Here is a 16,544-nt window from a genome sequence, read left to right on the forward strand (position 1 = left end):
CCTACAATTTAGAGGTTATGGGACAGCCCACAAATGTAGGCCCATTGTGCCCAGGGGGTAACTGAGGGTCTAAGAATTTAAAGCATTTATCCTAATTCTTCTAACTACTCAAGGGCAAGGCTGGAAATCAAAAACATGGCAATCTTCTGATTCCTGATCCAAGGCACCCCCCTTATGTCCCTATTGCAATTAACGTGTACTTCCATTAAAGTCAATAACTTATTTTATTGGAATCATTTGCAAATCTGTCTTCTATATAGACTGGATGCTCCTTGAGGGTAAGAAGTTTTTCTTTGCAACCTCACCACCAGCAAAGACACTGGCACATAGGTGTTCAATAGTTAGACTGAACTAGGGCTTCCCTGGTGGCACAGTGGTTGAGAATCCGCCTGCCAATGCAGGGGACATGAGTTCAAGCTCTGGTCCAGGAAGATCCCACATGCCGCAGAGCGATTAAACCTGTGCGCCACAACTACTGAGCCTGCGCTCTAGAGCCCGCAAGCCACAACTACTGAGCCTGAGTGCCACAACTACTGAAGCCCACGCGCCTAGAGCCAGTGCACTGAAACGAAGAGTGGCCCCCACTCGCCACAGCTAGAGAAAGCCCACATGCAGCAACAAAGACCCAATGCAGCCATAAATAAATAAATAAATTTATTTTTTAAAAAAAAGTTGGACTGAACTAAATCTGTTTCCATTTTATATAACAGGGCATAGATACAAAAATTAAATGAGAAGCTCAATTCAGTGACTGAAATTTAAGCTAAATTCTTAAAATGCTATTTCTGAGCTTATTTTGTTAACATAGTATAAAACTGTTTAACAGTTGCATTTGAGAAACTGGAACTAGAAAATGAAACCAGAGTAAAAATAACCACTAGCAATTTATATGCAGTCCTTTAATTTCCAGTCCCTCCACAGGGAAGAGGGTAGACAGTAGGGAACAAAGAGTTTACCTACACATTATCAACCAACAAGAATAACTTTGTTCTTAAAATTTAACTCACAACTCCCTACAGTTCAGTATACTAAAACTGTTCCTCCTACTACTGAACTACAAGTCAAATTCTATTACAATAAAAAGTCCTATTGGAGAAAAAGATTTCTAATCTTCAACTCAGCACAAACTTAGTATTTTCAATATTAATTTATTTCACTGTTTCTCAACTTTTTTTTCCCATTACTGCTCCCTAAAGAAGCTTTTTCAGGCTTTTTTCTATAACCACACCCTCCCCCATAAAATTTTAGTAAGATGGCACACGGTATGTGTATCTATGCTCTACACATAGAAGAAGTAAGAATTTTTCACCACCAACCCCCAGAAACAATTTTCCCTCCCTTGGGTATGACGCTACCCTAAATGAAAAATACATGATTTACTTAGTAAATATCTTCTGAATGGTAGCTATATGCCAAGCTGAGATATTCACCATGGGAAAATTCTACGACAGCAACACAATTTAGTTTTTTAGTTTACTGTAAGAGTTTTGACCCACAGAACAAAATGAAATGGGCTTGAAGATAGAGAACTTCTTCCTAGTGCTTGCACCTCGTCGAGGGCTTGGCTCAATAAACATTTGATTAATGCATGGAAGGTATTAGAATTCTACATGTGGTAGAACGACCAGGCTACAGAAATGCTGGCTTCCTATCTCAAATCTCACAGAACTGAAAATCCAACCCACCACAGCCCTGAAACCTGAAATTTTCTGTAGTCAATTTTCAAGAGGAAAAAAAAGACAAAACACAGCCAAAACAAAAAACTTAAACTAAAACAAAGAAACAGTTTCTATTAGATAATTTTTTTTTTCTATTAGATAATTTTTAACCTTCTGGTTCACTAAATGCTTTGAGTATCTGAAGAAGGCTATGTTCTCTTTCTCCAGAAAAATATACACATACAACACACACAACTGCAGAACGTTTTACAGACTTTTAAACTCCATCCTTTGACTCCAATTTAAGAACTTCCCTTATTAAAGGAATATGTAAACTATACACAATTTATTACGTTTAAAAATAAGGTCTTTTTTTCATTTAAAATTTAACTTTTTCATCAGCTTAAAAATATATTTACAAGAAGCATTCTTTCTGGCAATGTAATGTACTTTAATATTAATTGTATTCTTGCAGATCAGATGTTTACCAAACAACTAATAAGATGAGATAATATGAATAAAATAACAGCCTATTTTACATACTTACCTGTAATACCTAAATTAAAACCCCAAGATTTACTAAATTACATTATAACACTCTACAATACTTTTGAAACATGTTGCAGTCTTTCAAGCTTTGATCAGGGAAACCTAAAGCCACTAACATCAATTCCAAAATGAAGCCAAGCTCCCGCCTTTGTTACTTGTCACTACACTTATTAAGTGGAAGAAACGGGGGACCAGCAGTCTCTTTGTGCTGCTTCAAAAGGAAACTAGCATGAAAATAAAATCCCATAAACAAAGACTACAGCAACTCTGAATGATACAATTTACTCTGATTAATAGCAGAAAAAGTATGCTGATACAAAGTAGGGAAAGTTTGCTTGGGCCAAAGGTTTAACACAACATAACTGGACAAGCATAATGCATTTAGGGTCTTTTGAGATTTACATGTAAGCTGACACTTACTGTAATAGGTTATCTCTTTAAACATCAGAAAAACTCTCCAAATATTTGATCAAAATAATTTCAAAGTAAAATTCTACAAGATAATCTCAAATGATCCATACAGGAATGCTCAGATGGTTTAAAATTAATAAATATCAAATATTAGTATGACTTATAAAATGAATCAGTGAATGTTTTGGCCACACTGTGAAAGGACCCTGACGCACTGAAAAGTAACTTCACTAACATAAAATCTTGTTTAAAAGATACAATCAAGTGGTTCAATGACCTCCAAAAACTAATTTTTGAGATTCCTGTATATCTCTTATGTGTGTACTTACTCTTAAATACACCTGAAAAAAATAAATGAAAACTCAAATCTTTCAAAAATATGAACAGCATATTAATTGTATTAAAGGAATAACAAAATTCCAAAACTCTGAAGTCTTTATTATACTTTAATTTACTGAAATCTTAGCACACCTTTAAATACTGAATATTTGTTAAATAAATTTCTCATTAACAGATTTGATATCCAGAGATGGTGTGTATTACGGCATGTATAGAAAGGAGAATTTAAAAAAAAAAAACAAAGTTATCCGCCTTGATAAGTATTGTATTTCAAAGTAGCGACCTTGGGAAACTCACTCCAAAAATGGAACACTCTGGTATCAATCTTTGGAGCCAATTTAAAAGCCACACAAAAGTCAGTTCCATCATTTTAGTTAAACTTAACTATTTTACCCTAAGTGTGTATTATCCAGCTCAAGCACTTACTTATTTTTCAAGATACAGAGTTAAATTATCACATTAAGGTTCTTATCTGCAAGCATTAAAAACATTAATAATTGACTCTGGCTTTCTTTAAAGAGGGACTTTACTGGAAGGTTCCTAAAGCTTACAAAATTGAAAGGTGTCTGGAAAATCGGGATGGGAAAGACAAGCACCAAAGGGCTAGGGAGAAAGAAGCTAAAGGACCCAAGTCAGAGACCACTCTGACCACACACTGACACTCCTCTGATAGGTCTCCAAAAAACCCCACAAGCCTGCTGTTCTGTTCTCAAGATCCAAAGCCCCAGGGGAAAATGTCTGGTTGGACAAGTCTAGGTCGGACTGCACCACAAAAGGGAAAGGGTAAATGCTTCAACAGTGCATCCTGGAAATACATCCAATGGGAACACCCTAAAAACAAGACAAAACCTAGAAAGGACAAGGTGGAGAGTAAAACAATAAATGTCCGCAGCAGTCCAATCAGAACCACAGGAGAGGTCTACGTCTCTCTCCATTTTAGAGAGCTTTGAGGCTCAGAGATCAAATAACATGTAAAACAAAGGATACACCTCAGACCAGGACTATACTATACCGCCTCTTTCCACTCTGCTATTCCACATGCACACTCTAAATTATACCTGGCCGTTTAAAGTAATCAAATCCAACTTTAAAGCACTAAGATTTGTCATGAATAAAGATATTTAAAAGTATATGACACCAGTTATTTCACATAATTCTCAATGAGGCATTCTGAAAACACTAACTACTGGAGGCACCTATGGAAAAATCAAAGAGTTGGGAGGAAAAAAATACCTCGCTTGTTTGCTGTCCCTTCCTCTCAACTACAGGGGAGACAGCAGAAATCTTGCTAATTATTTGGAAGTTGAATTCAAGTTTAAACCCATCTGCCATCCTTGCTGTGATCTCTGACAACTTACTTCAATACCTTTGCCCTCTGCCCAGACTGAGCATCGGAATCCCCAGAGGGGCCCAGGCATTGGTGTTTTAATGTAAGACAGAAAGGAAAATCATTGGTAAAAAATCTGAAATGAAACTCACAGTGACTTTAGAGTCATCCCTGATAGGTAATCTGAAGCCGGACCATCTGCTTACCGGCAGGCAAGCTGAGCCTTCCGTTCAGCAGAGGGCTGAGGGAGAGAATACTGGGTTCGGGATATGAGTGAAAATAATTTTAATATTATAGATTGTAAATGTGTTAAAAGTAAGCTGATAATACAATGAGAATGAACAAATGACAACCTCACACAATATGGATGAAGCTCACAAACCTTGCTTTACAAGAGACACAAATCAAAGTACAAAAATAGGCAAAATTATTCTATGCTGAATTCTAAAGTCAAGCCAGTGGTAATAACCCTTGAGGACCAGGCAGTGACTGGAAAAGGAAATCAAGCAGGGCTTCTGGAGAGCTGGTCATGTTGTTTCTTGATCTAGGTGCTGGTTCAACAGGTGTGTTCAATTTGCAAAAATTCTTCACACTCGTGCACTTTTCTGTGGGTTTATTATTCAACAAAAAGCATTTTTAACAAACCATAAGTCTCAGCATTTTTGAAAAGTCAAACTAATTTCACCTCTCACAAGTTCTTTAAAATTCTTCTTGTTCTGATTTCAAGTAAGGTTAGCTCACATATATATAAAATGTGTCCATCATTAATGACAAACCTAACCTTTGAATTTAGCTTTTAAATATCTTTAAAGTACCCAGAAATATAACAAAGATGGACACTAAGTTAAAATAATAAAAAGTTAAAGCAGTGAATTTATTAAGCTGTATATATTACAGGTAAAGTTTACAATTTGTTAATATTAAACTTAGTAAGGGGACTTCCCTGGTGGCGCAGTGGTTATGAATCCGCCTCCCAATGCAGGGGACACGGGTTCGAGCCCTGGTCCGGGAAGATCCCACATGCCGCGGAGCAACTAAGCCCGTGCACCTCAACTCCTGAGCCTGCGCTCTAGAGCCCGCGAGCCACAACTACTGAGCCTGTGCTCCACAGCTACTGAAGCCCGCGCGCCTAGAGCCCGTGCTCCGCAACAAGACAAGCCACCGCAATGAGAAGCCCACGCACTGCAACGAAGAGCAGCCCCCGCTCGCTGCAGCTAGAGAAAGCCCGCGCGCAGCAACGAAGACCCAACACAGCCAAAAATAAATAAGTAAATTTTAAATAAATAAATAAATAATAAACTTAGTAAGTTAAAAGCATAAATGCCTAGAACCTATGTAAGAGAGTAATTCCTGTCCCCTAAAAAGAGTGATACAAGTTGAAGACATAGCTACAGGCAACAGGCGGGGGTGGGGAGGGGGGGTGGGGGAGGTGGAAGGAATCTCCTAAAGAGAAAGAAATGAATGGATGAGTTGCCAGGGTTAGTTATTATGTAAAGATGTGAGGACAGGGGAAAATATACAGGTTAATCCCTAAAACCTAAGTCTAAAGCAATGCAAAGTCCCAACCCCACCCACTGCCACTTCAACTCCATGCACTTGCCTGCAAAAGGGAAAAAAAGTTTCCCTATGTGGTTGCTGAACTGCTGAGAATTACCTAGTGTAATTCTGGACCTCGGCCATGACACGGCAAAGTATAGTGACTCCTGACACAAACACAACAGATGGTTTCAATTATGTACCACCAAAGAACTTTAAATTTTCTAGGTTTTGTAAGTATCATTAAGCTTCAACAAATAAATTTTTTAGATTATCTTCATGAAAACCAGTCACACAAAAACAGCATGTGAATATGTTTCAGCGTAAACATTTAGAGTAACACATACTTAAAAAAACAAAAAGGTACTTTCTCACCATAATTTCTCATTTAGAGTGACTCAGAAGTCCAAAAGCTAGTTTTGGTTTTAGCGTTTAAGTTTTAGTTTTACACACAGAATGTATCCACATAGAAAAGTCTCAGAAACTATAAACCAAAATGTTCACTCAGAAATATGGATGACTTTTCTTCACTTTGCTTTTTTTTTTTTTTTTTTTTTTGGTATTTTCTATGTTACCTTTGTCCCAAAGGAAAAAGATAGAGACTTAAAGAAAAATGTTTAAAAAAAAAAGAAAAATGTTTATTACCACGATTCTAAATGGTGAAGCCTAAAAAAAGCTTTCTTTTTTTTTTTAAGAATACTTACTAAAAATCACATTTCTAGGACACTATATAACTAGTTTGCTTTTCCAAAGAACAAAAAGGAATTTCACATACAGACTGCTTTCATCATAACTCAGTAATTAAAACACAGATACTGGGGCCCCTTTCATAGCCAGAGGGACATCAACTTTTTTCAAGAAATCATCAGAAAAACCTGAGCAAACTGGAAACCCAGAAAATGCAAATACACTAGACGTGTCCATCAAGGTAAATTTTAATTCATTAGATTACTAAATATCAGGAGTCCACAAACAATCCATATAAAACTCACGTATATCTGATAAGTTTTGGTGAATAAGACTAAGTTGTTTTAATAAGACTTAGTTTTTTTTTGCCCACCTCTGTGAATTGGGAAAACTTTATTGAAAAAAAAAAACTTAGATATTTTTGTATCTGACTCTCAAAATGTGCCGTCTGTAGTTTCCATAGGGAGATAAAACAAGCTTCTGGGACTCCTCACCACACACGATTTATACAATATCCATTCATCTGTCTGACCCTCTGGCAGGTCTCTAAAAATAATCATTTTTGGAGACAAACACGTGATGAAGCAAATATAGCAAAATGTTAATTATAGAACCTAGGAGGTGAGTGTACAGGTGTCCACTGCAGCATTTTTCTCAACTTCTCTATGTGTGAACAATCTCACAAGGTACTGGGGTGAAAACAATCGTTTCAAAGTCAGAACACAAGTATCTATCGAAACGCTGAGGCCTTTCATCAAATCACAAACCTAGCATTTCAAGCGCGCCCATGAAAATGCCCCTCCTTGAGACTGCAAGACTTTTTTAAGAATAGTAAACTGGTAAAATGTAAACGCGATACTAAAAATCTCTCAGGCAAAACAAATTTACCTAGAAAGTCAATTTCCAGGTTTCATGAGATTTTTGTTGGACTTTTATCAGTAAAACAACTTTTGCCTCCATTACCATTTCTCCGAAATTTTTTCAAAATTCCGAACAGTACACCTTAAGTTGTTTTTTTTTTTAATCACCCAGAAAGCAAATGAGTGGACCTAGGTCCCCTGATCTCCCAGGTCCTAAAACCTGCAGAACCTATGAGTTCGGGTACACTCTAACCTGCAAGTCTCCAGGTAGGAATTGTACCCTGGGGTCTACCCGGGTTAAACACGCGGAAAAAAGCGAGGAAGCAACAGACCGCCGGGGAGTCAAAATGAAAGAAGTGACTGTGAAAGGAGAAAGGGAAATCCAAGCAATCAGGGCGGGGAGGATCTGGAAGCACGAGACCAGCTGGGCGCTCCCGGGCGCGGAGCTCGGGAGCTGGGAGGGCAGACGCGCGGAGCCGGTGGCCAGGCTCCCGCCTGGCGCCGGGGCCCCGCACCGGCCGCCCCCGCCCTGACCGCTGCGCCCGCACCTCTCGGTCCTTGAGGCCCAGAAGGAGCACCTCCTCCATCAGGGTCAGCCGCGTTTCCTTTGAGTCGCCCTTGTCGTCTTCGTCCTGCTCGTCGCGGCGGCTCTGCGCGTCGTCCTCGCCGTTGCCGCCGCCGCCGCCAGCCGCCCGCTCCTTGTCGGCGGCGTTGCGGGAGGCCTCGGTGCGCCGCTGCACCAGCCCCGAGCTGCGCTGGGTCAGCGAGGTCATGGCTCCGGCCGAGGCGCCGCGCCGGGCCGAGAGGGACGCGGGACTTGCCGGGTCTCCCTCTTCCTCCCTCCGCGGCCCCCGACCCGCGCTTCCGTGTTAAACCCGGGAGCTGGGGCGACGTCCGTCGGTAGCGGGGCCGGGTGCAGTCATGGGGAGACGGGCCGGAGCGAAGCGGGCGGGCCGGGCGTCAGGGCGGGCGAGGGGCTCCTTCCTTCCTGCGGTCGCAGCCCAAGGGCTGCCGGAGCTCCGAGGCGGAGGCGGGGGAGGAGGAGGAGGAAGCGGCGGCGGCGGCGGCGCCTTTCCAATATGGCGGCGCCGGCTGACGTCACTGGAGGATGTGGCACGGCCGCGGCGGGGCGGGCCGGGAGAGCGCCGGAAGCGGCGGGCTGGGACCCGGGGGTCGGGTCTCGCTGTCTACGAAACCCCCTCCGCCCCCCGGGTCTCCCCCGGCGCTCGCCCTTTTCTTGGGGTTCCTTCGCCTCCCGGCCCGCCGCCCCCCTCCCGTGACGTGTCCTTCCTCCGTCCGCCTTCCCCTGTGTCCCCCAAAGAACCGGGGCTGGGGCCAGAGTCTGGCAAGGCCCCAGCGAATCCGGGCAGCCTTGGCCTCGCGAGGTTGAACCCTGCTCCGTCTGGAGCTGTCCCCTTAGCACCCCAGACACCACCGTCCTCGGAGTTGGCCTCGCTCGGGGCTGCAGAGACCCGGCTTGGAATCCGGGGTCCCCACGAGTCACTGGAAGGACTTTGCTCACCGCTGATGGGGCGGGGAGAGGGCGCGCGCTCTGCCCACATTCCCAGACCCTTCAGAAGGAGCAACAGCGTTTAAATGGCCTGCAAGCGGACTTTTAGTTTTTCTGGGTGTATTACGGTATGAAAAGAGAGGTTAGAACAAACTGAATAGTTTTGTTTGTAAAACTTTGTTCCTCTTTCCCGACCAGGGCGCAGTGAGTACAGTTAATACTGCACACGTCAGTACAGTCGACCTTAACGAACTTTTTATAGAGACAATAAACCTGTTGGGTTTCGTGCCACGTCTTTGTACACATTAAATCTCTTTCAGTTTAATTACTCGGTTAAATCCTCTTGGCGTGCTTGACAGTTTGAGCAAGTTATGTTAAAGAATAGATGTCCAACCTGAGAGGGGGGGTTTGTAGGGCCAGAAGAGTGGAGATTATAAGTAAAACATTATACAGAAATAGCATTGTATGCCATCCGATATTATTTAAAGTCAATAGTGATCACAGGCTGTGGCTACAGAATGATTTAGATAGGAGGAATGTAACAGGACTTAAGCTATAAGAAGCGATAAACGCCCACGGTAAAACCATCGTATAGAACATTTTTGGCTACAGAGTTCTTCCTGTTCCACAAACCCATTATCCAGAACGCATACTGGCCGTGCACCATCACCATCACCCTGTGCCCGGGAAAGTGAGAAGCTAAATCTCCTGGGGTGGGGAGAAGGGGGAAGGGTGAGCACAAAGTAGACCCTCCCTGTTTCCTATCTTTTTGGGCAAAGGTCAATTTCACTTCAACCAATTTCTCTCATTAACATCCTGTTCAACTCATTTTTTTTTCTTTTATTTCTCTCCCAGTTCTTTCCCAAATAGCTTAAAATGTTTCTTTTTAAAAGAAATATAATTATTTGATTAATATAGTCAAATACATAAGTTTAAAGAGTATAAAGATAGCTATAGTGAAAATCTTCCTTCTAGCCCTGACCCTGTTCACCCAGTTGTTCTCCCCTCCCCCTGGTGATTTTAAAATATGTCAACAAATTAGGTGAAGCCTAATTCCCCTCCCCTTGAGTGTGGGCCAGACTTAGTGACTCTCTTCAAATGAATTCAATGTGGCAGGCAGGACTGTGTGTGACTTCTTAGACTAGGACATAAAAGTCTTTGCATCTTCTTCCTTGTTCTCCTTTGCTCTCTCTTAGATCGTTCACTCCGAGGGAAGCCAGCTGCCATATCATGAAGACATTCAAGCAGCCTTATGAAGAGGTCTAGTTGGGAAGGAACTGAGGCCTCCTGCCCAACAGCCATGTGAGTCAGCCATCTTGGAAGTGGATCCCAGCCCCAGTCAAACCTTTAGTTAACATCTTAATTGCAACCTCATGAAAGAGTCTGAACCTCTACCACTGAACATACACAGAGAATTTGTGCTCCTCCCCATGTCCCCATCTGTCATGGGCATAATTCTAATACAGCCCTCATAATTCTTGCTGCCCTAGTATCTACACTTTTGTGTAATCCCCTCTCCTTGAGTGTGAACAGACTTTGTGACTTACTTCTAACCACTAGAATATGGCAAAAGGGAGGGAATGTTGCAGATGTAATCAAGGTCCTTAATAAATTCACTTTGAGTTAATCAAAGGAGAGATTATCCTGGGTGGGCCTACGTAATCAGGTGGCGTAATCACTTTCCCTCGAAAGTGGATCCATCCCTTCCCTAATTAGAGAGACTTGAGTCAGCTGAGACATTCTCTTGCTCGCTCTCAAGACACTCTCTCTTGAGGAAGACAGCTATGTTGTGAACTGCCTACGGAGAGCGGAAACCACTAAGAGTTGATGGTCTCAGTCTTAGAACTACAGCAACTGAATTATTCCAACAACATGAATGAGCTTGGAAGAAGACCCCAATCTCAAGATGAGAATGTAGCCCAGCCAACACTTTGATCACAACCTTGTGAGACTCTGAGCAAAGAATCCAGTTAAGCTATGCCAAACTCCTGACCAATGGAAACTCTGAAATAATAAATGTGTATTGTTTTAAGCCACTGAACTTGTAGTAATTTATGTCATTGATGCAAGTAGGTTGAAAAAAATAAAGGGTGGTAAAATATATACCATGCAAACAGCAACCATAATCAAGCTAGAGTGACTATACTAATATCAGACAAAATAGACTTTAAGACCACATGTACACACAACATTGTAAATCAACTATTCTAATATAAAACAAAAATTAAAAAAAAATAAGACCACACGTACACAAAGTTACTAGAAATACACTCTCACTTTGTGGTCAATTGATTTTCAACAAGGGTGCCAAAACAATTCAATGGGGAAAGAATAGTCTTTTCAAAACAAATGGTACAGGGACTTCCCTGGTGGTCCAGTGGGTAAGACTCCATGTTCCCAATGCAGGGGCCGGGGTTCAGTCCCTGGTCGGGCAACTAGAACCTGCATGCGTGTCACAACTGAGAGTCTGCATGCTGCAACTAAAAGATCCTGCATGCTGCAGCTAAAGATCCTGCATGCCACAACAAAGATCCCACTTGCTGCAACTAAGATGCAGTGCAGCCAAAATAAATAAACAAACAAACAAATGGTACAGAAACAATTGTTTATCCACATACAAAAAAAATGAAGTTGAACCCCTACCTTATACCAGATACAAAAATTAACTCAAAATGGGTCAAAGATCTAAGTGTATAGCTAAACATATAAAATATTTAGATGAAAATTGGCATAAATCTTCATGATCTTGGATTGGGCAATGGTTTCTTAGATATAAGCAAAAACCCAAATGATAAAACAAAAGAGAGATAAATTGAACATTGTTAAAAGAACCCCATTAAGAAAATGTGCTTCAAAAGACACCATCAAGAAAATGAACAGCCAACCCATGTAATGGGAAAAAACATTTTATAAATCATATATCTGATAAGGACTTATATCTAGAATATATAAAGAACGCTTACAACTCAATAACAAAAAGTAATCCAATTTAACATAGAATAATCCAATTTAAAATAGGCAAAGTGGGACTTCCCTGGTGGTGCAGTGGTTAAGAATCGCCTGCCAATGCAGGGGTCATGGGTTTGATGCCTGGTCCGGGAAGATCCCACATGCCGCAGAGCAACTAAGCTCATGCGCCACAACTATTGAGCCCGCGCTTGCCTAGAGCCTGTGCTCTGCAACAAGAGAAGCCATTGCAAGGAGAAGCCCGCACGCCGCAACAAATAGTAGCCCCTACTTGACGCAACTAGAGAAAGCCCACGTGCAGCAACAAAGACCCAACGCAGCCAAAAATAAATAAATAAAATAGGCAAAGTATATAAATAGACTTTTTACCAAAGAAGATACAAGAGTAGCCAATAAGCCAATGAAAAGATGCTCAATATCATTAGGGAAGAGCAAATCAAAGCCACAATGAGATATCACTGCACACCCACTGGAAATGCTATAATAAAAAGACAGATATTAACAAATATTGTGATGTGGAGAAACTGGAACCCTCATAATACTTGTTAGAAGGTAATATAATGCACCACTTCAGAAAACCATTTGGCGGGCTTCCCTGGTGGCGCAGTGGTTGAGAATCTGCCTGCCAATGCAGGGGACACGGGTTCGAGCCCTGGTCTGGGAAGATCCCACATGACGCGGAGCAAGTAGGCCCGTGAGCCACAACTACTGAGCCTGCGCGTCTGGAGCCTGTGCTCCGCAACGAGAGAGGCCGCGACAGTGAGAGGCCCGCGCACCGCGATGAAGAGTGGCCCCCACTCGCTGCAACTAGAGAAAGCCCTCGCACAGAAACGAAGACCCAACACAGCCAAAATAAATAAATTAATTAAAAAAAAAAAAAAAAGAAAACCATTTGGCATAGGTTTTAACAGAGAGTTACCATATGACCCAGCAATTCCGTGTCTACTTATATGCCCAAGAAAAATGGAAAATATATTTTACACAAAAACCTGTACATGAATATTCATAGCACCATTATTCATAATAATGAAAAAGTGGAAACAACCCAACTACCCATCTGCTGATGAATGGATAAATAAAATGTGGTATATCTACATCATGAAATGTTAGGCAACAAAAAGGAATGGAGTACCGACACATGCTGCAGCATGTATAGACTTTGAAGACATTATGCTAACTGGAGAAGCCAGTCACAAAAGATCACACACTGCGCAGTTCTCTTTATATGAAATGTCTAAAACAAGCAAACCTATAGAAGCAGAGAGCGGATTAGTGATTGCCCAGGGCTGGCGAGGTTGGAGGGCATGGGGAATGACTGTTAAATTTGTCCAAAGTTTCTTTTCGGGGTGGTGAGAATGTTCTAAAACTAGTTGTGGTGCCGGCTGCACAATTCTGTGAAGATACTAAAAACCACTGAATTATACACTTTAAAAGGGTAAATTGTGTTGTATGTAGATTATATTCCAATGAATCTGTTATTAACAAAAATTAGGCATCTTTGAATTAGGTCTGGCTAGAAGCATGTTCCAAGATACTATATATTATTGAGAAAAAAATTTGGATTTTTTAAAATGTGCATTTTGTAATAGGTACTTTTTAGTTTTTAAGTTAAAATGTTTTGAACATCGCTCGTTGGTGATGAAAAACGAACATACTTTTGGCATAATAAAACATAAACTCATATTTTTTTCACCAATAAATTTGGAGAAGGATTTAAAATTTTAAACAAATGTAGAACAAAGCATTGTTGTTTACCTTCATTGAAGATTATAGTGAGAAAACAAATAACATAAACATCAAAGAAATACACAGACTAGATAGGCTATAAAAACAATTTTAGCTGTTTGTTTATATAACAGTCTATCACACAAATTCTAGAATTATATAGTTTAAGGAGCGTTCAAGAGATTAAACAATTCACAATCCTGAAATTTTTCCAACTGCCGACTCATTTTTCCTGGAAATCTAGAAAGGCAAGATTTCATGGTTTTATTATACCAGGTAGTTTAGTATCTTTCCACCGTGATCATCAGGAAGTCTTCTAAACTTCTATGTTAAATCCTTAACTATTAGTCTATATGAGGCCAGATATGAAAAGCTGTTGACGTGGAGATAAGGCATCTCCTGACTTATTAGTAAAGATCTCTACTGTGACTGGACGTTTTAGGCCAAAGCAATCTTCTTGGAATTTACTTGAGGTTTAGGTATAATCCTCTATCCTCTGGGTGCACTAAACACCCCTCTCTTTTTCTCAGCTCAGTGGAAATTGAATAGCTTACTCACTGTTACCTAGAAAACAGCCCCTTACACATGTATACAAATTTAATATGTTCTCTGCCCCACCTTCTCTGAATAAATTATCCTCGGTTCCCTGAGTCCACCATGAAAATAAATGCCCTCTTGTCCAAGATTCTAAATAAATCATGGTGTGATGAGAAAGAACTGAGCTTCTTCATCTGTAGAATGTCTCCCTCTTTTAACAAACCACGAATTTTCCTTCTAGGAACAAAGGTTGCTTTCCTGTCAAAGGACTGAATGCTGAAGCTTCCTGAGTGGCTATATTAGCTTTCTGTGCTATGGAACAAACAGGAGATATTTATTATCTTACAATATCTGTGGGGCAGGCATCAGGCACAGCTTAGCTGGATTCTCTGCTCTGGGACTCACAAGGATGCAATCAAGATGTCAGCTGAGCTGCATTCTCATCTGGAGACTCAACTGGGAAAGAACTGGCTTCCAAGTTTGCTCAGGTTATTGGCAGAATTCATTTCCTGGAGGCTGTAGAACTGAGGGCTTCTGTTTCTTGTTGGCTGTTGGCTGAAGGCCACCCTCGGCTCTTAGAGGCTGCATGCGGTTTCTTGCTGAATGGGCTTCTTCAACATGGCTGCTTCTTCATCGAGCCAAAAAGGAGAATCCTTAGTGTGAATCTGTCAGCATAATGGAGTTTTATAGAATGTAACATTGTCATGGGAGTGACATCCCTTCACTGTTGCCATATTCCACTGATTAGAGACAGTCATTAGTTTCAGCCCACACTCAAGAGAACAGGATTATATAAATGTATGAACACCAGAATACAGGGATCACTGCAGATCACCTTAGGTTGGCCCAGCACAGCCGACTTGAATCCTTTCTACACGGAAATGGAGTATGTGAATGAACAAATTAATAAACAAAAGCTGACCTATCTTTCAGTATTTTACATTATCTTTTTTCTTTATCCATAACTCCTCAGAAAAGCATTTGTATGAGTTACTTATTGCTGTTTAACAAAACATGTCCCCCAAATAGTGGCTTAAAACAGCAACTATTTGCTCATTTTTCTGAGGGTGAGCAATTTGGGCTGGCCTCAGCTGGGCTCTTCTGCTGCTCTCCCATGGGGTTTCGCCTGTGGCTGGAGTCACACGTCTGCAGCTTGACGTGGGCTGGTTGCTTTAACACAGCCTCACTCACATACGTGGAAATTGGTACTGGCTTTAGGTCTCCAGCAGGCTGGCCCAGCCTTCGTCACATGGTGTCTGAGTTCCAGGAGGAAGAGAAGCTACAAAGCTCAGTCGTTGTACAATATCACTTCTGTCACATTCTGTTGATCAAAGGCAAGCCCAGATGCAATACGGGGGGAAATAGACTCCACCTCTTTTCCTTTCTAGACTTGTGCAAAGTTCACAACGAAATTCAGAAAGTATTCCAGATCAACTGAAAAAGCTCTTCTGAATAGAGTATATTTACCATGTGAATCAGCAACAGGGTTTAGATACAAAACACTAATTTTACCAAAATTTAATCTACTCAAAATAGAAATGATTACTCCAACTGGATTATTTCTTCCCACCAAAATGAGATAAGAATGCAAGAAATTATCTTAATAGGTGACTTAGCAATGTTCCTAATAATCTTAATAATGACTACATCTTCTTTAACTCAAAATCCCGGTAAACTTTTACCTTGACCCACTTAATTAATAAATAAAATAGTGGGATGTAATTAACTCTATTTCCTTCTCTTATGAAAGGGAGGTCTAGATAAGTCAAAACTTAAAAAGTAATAAATAATCCTACATTTGACATTGAAATTGGGTGTTTTTCTGGAAGAGTTGCCTGATTAAGTAGGTTTTGTTTTTGTTTTTTAATTATTATTCTTTTTGCATTTGCATTTGTGGTAATTAGAAATTTTCTATCAACCAAACTACAGATCTGATTGGGGAAGATCTGAGAAGATCAGTTTCTCTGTCGTTGCATTGTTTAACTGCTATTATATTTTACTTCAGATCCAGTCATCAGTTCTGTCTCTGCCACCTCTCAAAACCAAGGTGTGGTCAATAGATGGCCTACATTTGCCCCCAGTCAAGAGATGGAGTTTGTATCTCCTCCTCTTGAACCTGAGTAGAACTTGAGACTGCCTCAACCAATAGGGGATGGGGGAAGTGAGCTTATGTAACTTTTGAGGGTAGATTATAAATATGTACATCTGCTTTGTTCTCTGAGGATGATAGTTCTTGGACTCCGCCACCATACTGTGAGGAAATCCAAACATTCTGTTTAGAGGCCCACCTAGAAAGGAACAGAGGCCCCTGGCCCACACCCCTGGCTGAGCTCCCAGTTAACAGCACAGTTTGCCAGCCATGTGAGTGAGGCATCTTGAAAGTGAATCCTGCCCTCCAGTGAAGCTGTCCCAGCTGATGCCATGTGGAGCAGAGATGA

At 41.1% G+C, this 16,544-nt stretch overlaps 1 protein-coding gene across 2 annotated transcripts in view; it reads right to left on the reverse strand.

The window, feature by feature from the left end:
- GOLPH3 (golgi phosphoprotein 3) overlaps window positions 1-8,616 on the reverse strand; it is a 54,002-nt gene extending 45,386 nt beyond the window's left edge. Inside the window, exon 1 of one of the 2 annotated variants that reach the window (XM_036846199.1) lies at window positions 7,916-8,616. In XM_036846199.1, coding sequence (XP_036702094.1) covers window positions 7,916-8,140 — 225 coding nt within the window. In that variant the 5' untranslated portion in view covers window positions 8,141-8,616. The remainder of the gene's footprint in view (window positions 1-7,915) is intronic. The other variant, XM_036846198.1, reaches the window with a different exon arrangement.
- Between the last annotated feature and the right edge of the window lie 7,928 nt (window positions 8,617-16,544).

Source organism: Balaenoptera musculus, chromosome 3, assembly GCF_009873245.2.
Source record: "Balaenoptera musculus isolate JJ_BM4_2016_0621 chromosome 3, mBalMus1.pri.v3, whole genome shotgun sequence".
NCBI lineage: Eukaryota > Metazoa > Chordata > Mammalia > Artiodactyla > Balaenopteridae > Balaenoptera > Balaenoptera musculus.